This window comes from Scatophagus argus, chromosome 15 (assembly GCF_020382885.2).
Source record: "Scatophagus argus isolate fScaArg1 chromosome 15, fScaArg1.pri, whole genome shotgun sequence".
NCBI lineage: Eukaryota > Metazoa > Chordata > Actinopteri > Scatophagidae > Scatophagus > Scatophagus argus.
The window spans coordinates 6,347,385-6,360,143 of record NC_058507.1 but is presented as its reverse complement, the minus strand read 5'-3'; the positions used below and the strand labels follow the sequence as shown (position 1 = coordinate 6,360,143).

At 43.2% G+C, this 12,759-nt stretch overlaps 1 protein-coding gene across 2 annotated transcripts in view; it reads left to right on the top strand.

Moving 5' to 3' along the window:
- grin3ba (glutamate receptor, ionotropic, N-methyl-D-aspartate 3Ba) overlaps positions 1-12,759 on the top strand; it is a 65,666-nt gene that overhangs the window by 28,753 nt on the left and 24,154 nt on the right. For both annotated transcript variants that reach the window (XM_046413148.1, XM_046413149.1), the window contains exons 2-3: positions 5,859-6,553; positions 11,411-11,907. In XM_046413148.1, the coding sequence (XP_046269104.1) occupies positions 5,859-6,553; positions 11,411-11,907 (1,192 nt within the window). The remainder of the gene's footprint in view (positions 1-5,858; positions 6,554-11,410; positions 11,908-12,759) is intronic.

Genomic DNA, 12,759 nt, shown 5'->3' with positions numbered 1-12,759 from the left:
CAGTCACCAAATTGCCGCAGCTATGAGGAGCCTAAGCAACAAGCAACCATTTCCCTCTAATCAAACATAATTTGAAGTGTGCTTTAAGCTTTCCGCATGCTGTTTCATCGCCCTCCCCCCATGAGCCACAATCTCCTACATACTTTTGTGCTCGGTCACCGCAAGGGAGGTGGTGGATGGAACTGGCTAGAGTCAAGGTATTTGCATATGTAATTTAACAGTGACGATCTGACAGATATGGCCCCATCTCCATCAACTGTTAACTGTTGAACAAGATTTAGCCCCTCTTTCAATCTGTGGTCAGTCCTGTGGCGGCGCCTAATAGTGTGTATCGTACTGCTTATCACTCTGTTTCTCTGAGCCAACAGGCTGTTATGCTTAGATAACCATAGTCATTTGCAGTGTTAAGTGGCTGATTGCTTCACAGTTGTGATTTAGCGTGCGTGTTTGAGCGTGTGGCGTACTTTCATGCGTGTGTAAGCGCATAAATGTAATTTCCTGCGCCTGCCTGTGTGTTTATTTCAGTTTACTGTGAGTGTGTGCATTTGCACGTGTGCTGCATATGTGTCTTACGGCAGCAGCCTCGTTCCCCACACCAAGCTTAGCTGCAGTCCCTGGCAGCGTGGCTGAGTAAGATTAAAGTCACCCATATTACACTTAGTGCCGGGAGACGTAAAGAAATTAGGAGAAAATTAAACAATGGTATTTGCATACAATTACACAACAGCACAGCAAACAGTTCGGTTAGCCACCGTCTGGTCACCCAAAGAGCTCTGCTCAACGTCACTTCATTAACTATGCAAACAGCTCTGGCTGACCTCATTCAATCACGGCTGTTTATTTGGACTGTGCGAAAAAGTCAGAAAAAAATTACACACATTCAACAGTTTCTTCATTTATTATGTATGAGCTAATGCAAGCGGCTCAGTGATGCTAGTTGCTCCTATTTTACTCCTCTGACAGGAATCCAGTTCTACACCGTGGGTTAAATCAAATTGCTTAGGTTGTATTTAGATTATTTTGTGCGTGCACCACATCTGCTGTGACATTTTAGTTTGACATTCAGGTTATGATACTCTCTGTTTTCATCTCAGGTGCTGAAATAAAAGACTTGCGCCCTGCTGAGAAAATCTTTCTCTGTCTTCCTCAAGAAACACATACACACACACACACGACCACCTCTGTCTCTCTCGCTGCTCTCCGCCATACACTCACATTCAGATGCAAACCATCACATTTTTTCTTCTTTCACAAATACGGATATTAAAACACCTATCAATTTCTCGTCCATCTTTCATCTCACACGTACATTCGCACACCTATCGCCTCTGTTTGTGTCTCCTCCTATCTCCCAGCCTCCCTGCATACAGCCAACTCACCTGGTGACAGCCGTGGTGAAATATGAATGTGCTCACTGAAGTGTTGTTGTTTGGAGTGTTGCCCTGACCGTGAGCTTTGTTTTCTGGACTGAATAGGAAGCTAAGCGGCCATTCAGAGGCTCAGGCAGAGGTCCACACCGTTGGATGTAGCAGCGAGAAGAACACGAAGCAGGCGCTCGCTCTTTCCGCTGGCTTTTTGCTTGATGTAAACGGTTCAGGAGTGCAATGTAAAGCCCAGCTGGGTTGAGCTTTTGCATTAAGTCAAGCTGCAGCAAGTCAATGAGATCCTTTGCCTGAAGCTGTGGAGGAAGGACTAGTGGAGATACTCAGTTTTTTCCAGAGCTTCAGCTTATATCTTAGACCTCTTTAGCCTCGCTCAACCAGCAAAACCCTCCAACACACACACACACACACATTCCCAAGGCCCACCTTCCAACTTGCTTCTAATAAGCTCTGAAAGTGCAGGTGCTGCTGTTTCTCCTGTGCTCCTTTTTTGTACAGGGAAATCTTTTTTTTTTTTTCTGTTTGGCATTGCGTACTCGGCTGCACACCTTCCAAGTGTTGATGCTTTTCTTATGGAGGCCTAAATAAGGAATGAGCTTAGTAACTGGGAGCTGCTCCCTCCTGTTCTGATTCAACGCACTCCTGTCGGTTTGCTTACTCCACATTGCCCAAAGATCCCTCTGGGTTTATGCTTGAGTATTCTCACCACAGTGTGTTTGTACTGTATCTGTGTGTTCTTGCAGCGATTCCCATGTGTGCTTGTTTGTTTGTACCCACTGCATGTGTGCCTAACTGCTGTCAGTGTGTAGGGGTTTCATTGCATGTATTTGTGCACTTTCAGTGTATTTCAAAACCTGAAAATCTTCTGGACAACACATCAAACAGCAATTTCTTTAGTAGAGGCGGAGGTTCAGTTCAAGGCTCATAATTTGCAGATGTGTGAGAAGGGGTATGGATTTTATATTTTACACCAGAATAATGCTGACATTCCTTTTAGCTGTGCTTATCTTGCATCCTTAGTTCAGAGTCTTTATAACCTCAAGCTTGCGGATGGAGCTTTTACCTGAGAACAGAAAAAAAGATAAGAGCATACACACAAAAATACACACACACACGCACAAAAAAAATACACACCCTGGAGGTCCTCACAGGTTGAAAATGTTCAGATGGCTGCTTAGAGAAAACATCCATTACATTCCTAACCAACCCTGAAAAAGGCCTGTGTACTTGAGAAAAACATCAGCCTGGGTCTGGATTGACCTGACCAGTAGACCTGGACTCAAACTGCACAATGGCTGACAGGATCAAGCCTGTTTGTATCTAACAGGTCCCTGCACACTATACACACAGACATGGTTCTGTGTTTCTCTTGCCCAAAGTCTGCAAACTTTTCACTTCCAGACAGCACAGCCGCCTTTTATCTTGTCTAGACTGTGACATCATAAAAAAAAATACTGCCTACATTTCTCTAGAGATCAAAACTCCACTCAGGTTCCCTAAGGTCTGCTAAAAAATAACATTTTAAATTCAAATGCCCAATACCTGCAACAACAAAGATGGCCCCGACTCAAGGCAAAAGCACACAATGTCAAAAGCAAAAATAAATTCATGCAGACAGCCCCGGTGGACTTGAAAATCTGTCGTAAGCAGTCATGCAAGTATGCAGACATATATGCAGAAATTAGCCATACATTATATCTGGCATGTCACAGGGATAAACAGTGATGCTGTCAGGTTGTTTTTAAGACATGCTGGATTAAGCTGGAACAATGACTGGCAGGGATTTCATTGTTCTTGTTACACTGAAATACTTCAAAGATTCTACATGAAGGATTTTGTCATTGTTTCAGCCTGTTCTGAGACTGAGTGGCAAACAGCTCTTTATTAGTGTCCATAAAGAACATGAAACGTGTGTGTGTGCGAAAGGAGAGAGGAATGACAAAGGAAAGGAAACAGGGGCTTTTTGGCAGTAGGTTGTTTGGAGCTTATATGTGCAGGAATCAGAGAGCAGCCCATGAAGTGAACGAAGCAATGAGCTGCATTGATGGGAGCACATGACTAACAGGTCCAGATTGAATAACAAATGAATGCGTTTGAAGGCTTATAAGATGCCTGAACACGATGCACAGAATTTTACTTCTTTGCAAAGTTATCTCAGTAGCATACATTCGATCTCTCATATCACATCATATTTGTACCTATAATCTATCTAGATGAGAGAAAATGCTCTCTTGGGAGTTACTGCTCTTATATATCACTAGAATTAATTGTGCCAAAACACTGAAATGCAGAGAAGCAACTGCAGTTGTGATAGGCAATAACTCCAGTGATGTGCTTTCTTAGTTTAAGTTTCATTGGGTCCACTTTGGTGCTTGTCATATTGATATCCCACAGATTTTTTTTTAAATAAGTCCTTCCCCCACCACTAAAAACAGCAGAGTGCTTCAGCATCTTATGGGCTGGAACTCATGCCCTCACGAAAAGGCTCATATCATCTTATCGCTTCAGAATCACATCCCAGCTCCCACATCTGCCTCCTCCTCCCACCCTTCCACTCTAATTTGCTTTCCCTCCTAACAGCAGTAACTACAAATACAACTTCTATAATTCTCCGGCTTGCTCTTATTATTGCTCTCACGTCTTCACTCTTGAAGTAATTCTGCTGTTGTGCTCATTGTGAGTCACTCTGGCTCTGGCACTTTACGAGCTGGCTAAACGCCTCAAATGTAAATGAAATTGTAAAGGAATTTCTCTCAAAAAGTCAAGCAAATTAGAAGTTAGCCATCATTGTCAAGCCAAGTGAAATAATAAATGAAATGCTAGTGGGAAAACAGCTAACACAGCTGTGGGACGTACCGCCGATGATCATTATTACAATTAATTTGACAATGATTTATTTAGTAAGATTCTTTTTCTGGTTGTCTAACAAGCAGTATTCACTAGAAGCATTGATATCCCACATGATGCAGACTCATCTTCTAATTTCTGCAGCTGTTGCCTGTTGATGTGTATTTTGTTTAGCAACTTAACTGAGCCATACATTAACATTTAGCAACACATTTGTATTGAAAGGATAGCATCAAGGTAGCCAGAGCAACTTGAGAGCAGATATACACCAATCAGCCACAACATTGAAACCACCTGCTTAATATTTTGTAGTCTCAGAACTTTTCATTATAAACAGATGATTAATGTTATTCACTTCACCTGTCATATAACTTGAGACTGCGTATCAATCCTGTATTGTCACATTTTGGGCTCTTTGAAAATATAAATATAAATATAAAACCAGCACTTCCGTCATCTCGCTCACCCTCCTACTGAGTTGAAACGAAACGGCCCATCTTTTCTTGTCCCCTCACACACACACACACACACACTCCTAGCCTCTCCCAGGAGGATAAATACATACGCAAATTCATCCATGTCTTCACAGACTTCAGTCAAATATTCTTTTTCTTGCTCTCTTATGGGACTCAAGGACTTTCAGCAAAGGGACGCTCTGTTTACCTTGTACTCCCGGGTGGGATATTTCCATTTGAATGAGACTGTGTGGAGTTGGGTTTAGATAGATCACTTGCAGACAACACGAGTGTGAGTGTGTGTGTATGTCTTCTACAAGTTTCTCCTGCGCTGGTTTACAGTATATGTACAGATTTAATTAAGTCCTGTGTGTGTGTGTGTGCGCGCGCACACTTTTGTCATGGAGATGTTGAAAATGTGTATGCGTTCGTGCCAGAGGATGCTAATGAGCACAGTGTGTAATGAATACCAGTTCAGTGAGGAAGTGCAAATCTCAAGTCATGTTAAGCTAAACTTTAGGCTCTAAAGCAGCCCCCCCACCCCCGCCTCAACCTTGCCTGGAGCACTGATAGGATGAAAAATGGATAGAAGCCCCAAAGGAAGGAGGGGGAAGGTCCATCTGTGAGCTGCATTCAAGGACAACAGTGTTATCCATTTTGGAACAGTATGAAACAAGCCAGTGTTTTCAGTGGGGTTTGGAAATGCAGGCTTCTGGATGAACTGTGGATCCTACTGTTGTCTTGCCAAGCCAACTGTTGCAGATTAGATGCGAATCATTGACTCCTTGTTTGTATCAGCGCAACTCTTCTCATCCACAGTGAGAGATAATGAACAAATGTGACTGATTGTTTCTGATCAGTGTTGTGGTGAATTACTGCAGCAACGGGGATTGTTTTGCAGTACTCTGGTGCTCATAAAAACTGCGTTTACTGTGATTGTATGTTATTCTGCCCCGAGGTGTTGGTGTTTGGCTATATCTGGTTATCTCTGTTTTGATCTTGTTTTCTCTTTTTTCTCCTCCCCTTCTACTCTCCCTTTTTGTTCGGCCCTCCATCAATTTATTTTTGTATTTCTCCCCCAACTTTCTCACTTCTCTTTTTTCTTTCTTTGCTTGCTCTTTCTTTCGACTTCTTTTTTCAACTTTCATCTTCTCCTTCCCATTCTCTGTGATAGAACCGATTCCACCTGCAGATGTCTGCTCGTGTGCCTCCATCAGCCCTGGGCGGCCTGCTGTTGGCAGTGCTGCAGGGAAAAGACGGAGACAGGGGAAGCCGTGGGGAAGGCAGCTGGGGAGGAGCTATTGTGATCTGCCCCGGGTGGGAGGAAGGGGGTGATGGGCTGCTGTCTCACCTGCAGACCCACAGCGGTTCTACCTGGCATTTGTGGGATATTATTAACCTGACTCGCATCTCTGCGGGTGGGGATAGAAGAGGGGAGAGCAGTGAGGAGAGGAGGGAGGATCAGAGGGAGGAGGAGGCTTTGAAAATCCTCTCCACACGTTTCCTGCGCTCCCCATCTCCCATCTCCTCTGTTGTCCTCCTGGGCTCTGACCCCGAGTGCGTTTCCTCTGTCCTGAGGGCCGCTCAACGCCTCGCACCATCACTACCGGCCCTGCAGTGGATCATGGGATATCCCTTGTCTCCAGATTCACTCCACACTCTAGGAGGTCCCCTCGGACTGTTAGCCTATGGGGAGGTCGGCCGCAAGCCAATCAGCTTCTACATCCGGGATGCTTTGCAGTTGATCGGCCGTGCTGTCACTGCTGCGACCATGGTGAGGCCGGACTTGGCGCTGATTCAGAACATGGTGAATTGTTATGACAAACCAAACCGACATGAGCTTTCCTCTTCAGGACAATATCTGGCCAGGTATACGCACACATATACTGTACACACTAATCAAAACGGGTCAGTTCACCCAAATTATGAAGATGCAAAAACTTCAGATAATTTTGGTTTAAAATGAAATCAAATTTTTTTGGCTAAAAACCGTTACTGTCAAGTTGTCAAGTTGCCAAGTCAAGTTGAACTGTAGCTCATTTTTCTGACTCAGCCATACTCCCTACGTTAAAGTTTTCCCAGCAGATGATTTTAGCCATTGCTTAACCCAGTCTGTTATTTTAACACTTCCTAGCTATTTCACAAACTTGTACGTAACCCTTCACAACATAAAGTAACACACAAAGTGCAGAGCTTAGAGGTGGTGCCGGCTCCTGTAAAAGTTTTGGCAGTCTGGTCACTTGCCATCATCCCATCTGGACCCATGAGACTCAAGTTAGTTAGCTTAGCTATCTAAGAGGCTAACTGGCTTCCACTCAGAGCTAACTTGAGATACCTGCCTTTGAGATACCTGCACCCTACTGTAGTGGAAGTGATGTTGGGAATTTACTTGTCAAAAATTCAGAGACCGAATGTTCATTTTAATAGTGTTTTTTAATTCAAGTGAACCAGTGAGACCAGTTAACGGGGAACAATATAAACTTTGCTGCACTTTGCTAAAGTTCAGGAGGAAGGTCAACTCCAGATCATTACCCTGTAGCTGGTAGGGATTTGTTCAAGAAAACTTCAGCAGAGTGGATGGCAGAGAAAAAAAATGTATATTCCAAAAATTAAATATATTGCTTAAGGCAACATGGAATTAGAAATACTCCAGTCAGGACTGAGCCTCATGCTTTATAGCCCCTGCAGTCAATAAGGGAAACCAGTTTTTTAATGACTTCTGGTCACTTACACATTCTTAACCAAGGTCCCAACACACATTTGAATCACCCCATGTTATATGGAAGACAGTGACAAACTGCAGTTTAATTCCTCTGGTCACACACTAAATGTCTTTAAGCTCGTTAGCTTTCTGAATGACACATTGGCATTTTTGTTAGGAGTTGCTGGCTCCACTTGTGGTGCTTAACTCTCCACTTTCTGCCCTTGTCTGTCCTCTGCACCACAGGGGTGGCACCTTCTGAATAGCACTGTCATACTGGGGGATGGGGAGGGGGGCCTTTATAGCATACAGATTTACAGACTGACACCAGAGAGTTTAGTCTGTTTCTCTTCGCAATCCCTGCAGCTTTCCCCTGACAGCTCTCACGGGCTTTGTCAAGGTGCGGTTTGTGATAACATACACTCACACACACACACACACACAGGAATAAAAGCATATTGAACTCCATATTAAACCATAAACGCTTTGGTTAAAGCAGAAAAAAGCGTCCTCACATTTGTACACAGCAATAAAAAACTCATACATTACAACCCCTCTTCAGCCATATGTGGCTGATACTGAGTGATGCACTGAAGCACCAAGCCATAAACTCACTCCAAAGTAAAATATCTGCTCTGCCAATTCGACAAAGGTTTTTTAAACTGTGCAATGGATAAAACAGCATGTATCCAACTACTCTGGTCATGTGGCACTGGTGAAAGAAGGATTTGTTGTTTGAACTGGGCCCACAGCAAATATTGAATACATACGGTGCCTGCCAGCTGAGAGTCATCAACACCACCCACATAATCACAAGCTGGATTCTCGCAGTGTTCCCTCCTTCTGCAGTTTAGTTGAGCCTTGGGATGCCAGAACAATTTGGTGTGGAGGAGAACAGGCTGAAATGAGTGGAGTGGGAATTAGGTTACAAGGCAGTATTATTTGACATTCATTATTAGAAGTAAAACAAGTTTATCAAGTTTAATGGGATTAAACTGCACATTTTTAGTTAGGCTAGCGGGGCTGCTCCATGGAGAGCAATGTCTGTTAGTCCATCCACCTCTTTAACAAAATTTAAAATCAATATTAGTTAAATATTTCAGTCTTAAACACACATTAATGGCCCTCAGAGGTTGAAGCCTACCATTTGGTAGTACACTGGCTTTTCTATAGTTTTTAAGAGAAATGTCTAAAATTTGGTCTCATGCCATTTATAAGAATGTTTGTTGTCAGAGTTACAGAGTTGTGACTGTGACTTTACACTCATGTGGGCATATTTGAATATTAAAAATTAGCAATAACTTATACTTTTTAAGTGACTCAAACTTTGTCAGGACACCTGGGAAAGTCACAATCTTTATGAGGAGGACCAATTAGGACATAGTCTAGACTATCACAATAGACTATTTATAATAAAGTCCTCCACAATACAGTGTCAGTGACCTTTGTTGTTGGCCTGTGAGAGACTGATAAAAAAGGTTGTTCTATTGCACTTTTCAAGCCAGTCCAGGTAGACTCCATGCCCTCCAGTGTACTCCCTGATTCTTATCCCTCCCCTGCAAAAGCCCGACATGCCATTGCTCCAGAGAGCCCTCACAAAGCTGAAGGAAGTGAGAGACATCCACAAGGAAAAGGCAATTAACAGCTCAATGCCCAGGGGACAGAGCGAGGAAGGCAGGGAGGGAGGAGAGAGGATGTCTGGAGATATTAGCAACAGAGGAAGGTGTGAGGGAGGACAAGAGCAAACGCTGCACAATATTACTGTTTCTGATTCAAAGCAGTGGAGCCAAGTAAAGATATGACAACTAGCCACTTTGATATAGTTCTTCTGAATGTCCAGAATCAAACAAACAAAAAGAAAAAAAAATCCCTGGGTGCTTATTCCCAAAAATACATGAGCGAAAGTGGTCAAAGACAAACAGATAGATGAAAGACAAGGGAAGTAGGAAACAGCTAAAGGAAAATAGATAGAAATTCAAACAAAAGGAAGCAGAAACTTGCCTGCTAAAGGAAACTTGAAGGGAGGTGGAAAAAAGGAGAGAGGGGAAGGAAACTGATGGAGGGTTGTTGTTATCAGTGAGATCTGCCAGTCAGTGCCATCTCACAAGACATGGCTGCCACACTGATTCCATCTCTCCTGAAGAGATTAAAACCAGTGAAACAAGCAAGCCTCGTATCATCCCAGACAGACAAAGACAGAGGGAGTTAACTTTCCTCCAAGCTAAAGGAGATGGAGTGATAAAGGAGTGAGACACATGCCTGGGACTCTCTTATAGAGTCATCATTTATCGGCCACTCTGCTGACATTCACTCTCCTTGTGCGCAAACCAGGGCCAGGTGTTAGTGTGGGGAAGCCATCCCTCTCTGACACCACTGGGCTGACTTATCAACCTTCTTTGACATCCACAGCCATCCTTTAAATGCTGCCTCTGGGCCAGTGCAACAACACGCAACAACCCGTAACTAAAAGGTGACTCCGCTTGAAAGCGCGCCATACTTTTCCGCTCTTATCTCTGTATAATCACACACTCCTAGCTCAAGTTTTTATCTCTGGGCGTGAATTTAAAAATGTCACAAACTGTGGAAAAGGGGGCTTCACACGTCTCTGCTCCTATGAGAGATAGAAAGTGAAGCCTATGGTTAATTTTGTGGCCAGCCACAGCCATTACAGAAAAAGTGTGTATGAGTCTGGAGTGGGTCGGCTTGATGAATCTGCTGTCTGTGCGATATGATGATTCAGCCGTGCTATTACCATGAGTGATTTCAGCTCAAGGCAAGGCGAGCACTTCCGCTTTATGGTCACAGAGACAGAGGGAGCTACTGATGAGGAAACATAAGTTAACGTGGAATGGGATGGGAATGACTTTGAAATCAGAGGCATTTTTAATCAGGCTCCTGAGAATTATAGTGCCAGGAATGGGCTTATAAATTGATATTGTGCGTGTTGAAGTAAATTGCACTGTGAGGAAAGAGGGCTCTGAACAAAAGCACAAGGAGAATACACAAAATAGGTTCACATTTTGTATCATTCTGTGTGGTGCAGACAGGCTTTAGTCTCAGCTTTGAGGTGAGGATAATAACTCTCATGATCAAATATGATCAATTTAGTCTTTTCATTTTACTTTGGATATCCCATATTTAATGCATAAAGTTCTCCAGTAGTAGTTAGATTATATGCTCATCAATCAAACATATAACTTGGAGATGAGGAAGGGAGTAAAAGAAACGAGAATAAAATAACGAACAAGAAGGAAAAGCTATTTTTCTGCTCTTAAGACAGGGATACGGCTTTACCAACCTTTTCTATTAACAGGAAGGAAAACTTGCCATTTCCAGCCTTGACCCAGACATAATCAACAGTCACCGCACGGTTCAACACCCATACCAAATGCAGTGATCCCTGCATACTTTAACATTTAAACAACCACTCCCATGATTCTCAATGACTTCGTGACAATCCCCCACTAATCAAGACATGATCAAACAGTACTTGTATGACTTCACATTGAGACATCACCTGACAATGTCCACATGATCAAATGCTAAGACATGAGCTAACAATCCCTGGGTGGTTCAAGAGGCCAGGGCAGATTTATGTGCGAACGGGGACTGCTCTTCTTAATGTATTCCGTTGTAAAGACCAATGTGGGGCCACCAGACGAGTGAGACGAATAGCAATGACTGTTCATATGGACTGGCAGAGAGGAAGAGACCCTCGCTGCACTGCATTAACTTTTAATTATGATTTTCTGGGTGATGCAATTACCCATCTGAGACTAGCCTGAAAAAAATCCATAACTAGACCGTGACTGTGATGCACCATCCTTTTTTAACTTTTTCCTTGATTTTTAACAGTTTTTTTATTTTATTTTTTCTCATATCTTGTCTGGTTTAGTGTTGTGTATTATTGCAGAATACATTTCTGAATTGCAAAAACCAAGCATGGAACCTTCATTTTTTTCGCTTAACTTTTTTGTCTCTCATTTATTATCTATTTGTCCCTCTCTCTCTCTCTGACCTTTGAGGTTTCTCTCCAACACGTCCTTCACTGGCGCCACGGGCTTGATCCAGGTGGATGCTGGCCTGTCTCGGGTCTTATCCTCCCAGCTGTTCCACATATGGAGCCTGAAGAGGGGTGCTCTTGGCCAGCCAGCTTGGGTGACTGTAGGCCAGTGGACTCGCGGCAGGCTTGAGTTAGAAGGGGGGATCCTGGGACTGGTGGGAGGGTTCTGGAATAGCCAGGGACAAGGTCTTGGAGCTGGGGTGAGGGGAGGGGATGGCCAGGGGGACAGTAATGTGGGAGGACGCTGGAGACCGGGGCTTTCCGTTGAGGGACACCGCCTAAGGGTGGTGACACTGGTGGAACACCCATTTGTTTTCACACGGGAAGTGGATGAAGATGGCTTGTGCCCAGCTGGTCAGCTTTGTCTGGACCCCAGAACGAATAGGTCTGACATAATCCAGAACCTCTTCAACCAGCTGCACAACCCAAACAGTACAACTGCAGAATGGGAAAGCAATGGTGAGTTTTATTGTGGCATTTCTGTTTTAAATAGTGCCAAAGTACTGGTATGCCTTAGAACTCCCACACTTAAAAACATGTGGAACAACATGCAAGTTCCAATTTATGAAAACTCAAAGCTTCACTTATGTCAACTCAACGAGATCTCTTGCCTTAGATCTCATCAATAAGTCACTGACCACATCTTCACTGCTCCTCCAAAAGACTGAAGTGGATTTTAGAAGTAAAATCAATAAGAGATCATGGCTTGTCAGTCCATTTCAAAAATATACCTGGTGCAGTGTCAAGGGCTCAGTTCTACAGCTACATCTCTGTTTCTCGAATGAAGAGGATTCAAGTTGTTAAATCAATATGGGAGCAAGACTATCATGTCTACTCTATATCTACTCTGTTTCTCGGTAAGAAGACCATTGGCCAAGTATGCATACAGAGTACTGTATAGCAGTAAAATATATGGCATCCAAATTTTGATTGACATCAGCAGATGGCCAATTGAAGACAATTAATAGAAGCTGGTATCTTGTGGAAGGCGTAGGAATTTAGGACTTTTAATTACTAGCTAGTGTTTCAAGAGCTACAAGCCTAATTGTAAAATGCATGACACTGGTAACCCCTTTAATATACAGCAATTTTAAAACATGTGACCACAAAATTCCGTATTCTGCTTGTGTAGAAGTAGCAAAGAGATTTGTACCAGGTGTCAAGAGCATTTGCCATACTGCTGAATTTTGATGTAGTGGGTTTGCAAAAACAGGTTTGCCAGAAAAACTGAAAAGTCAAAAATGGCAGAAAATGTAAAATTTTATATAACGGTGTGTCAACTCCTAATGTAGTTCAGCGGTGCCCTCTGAG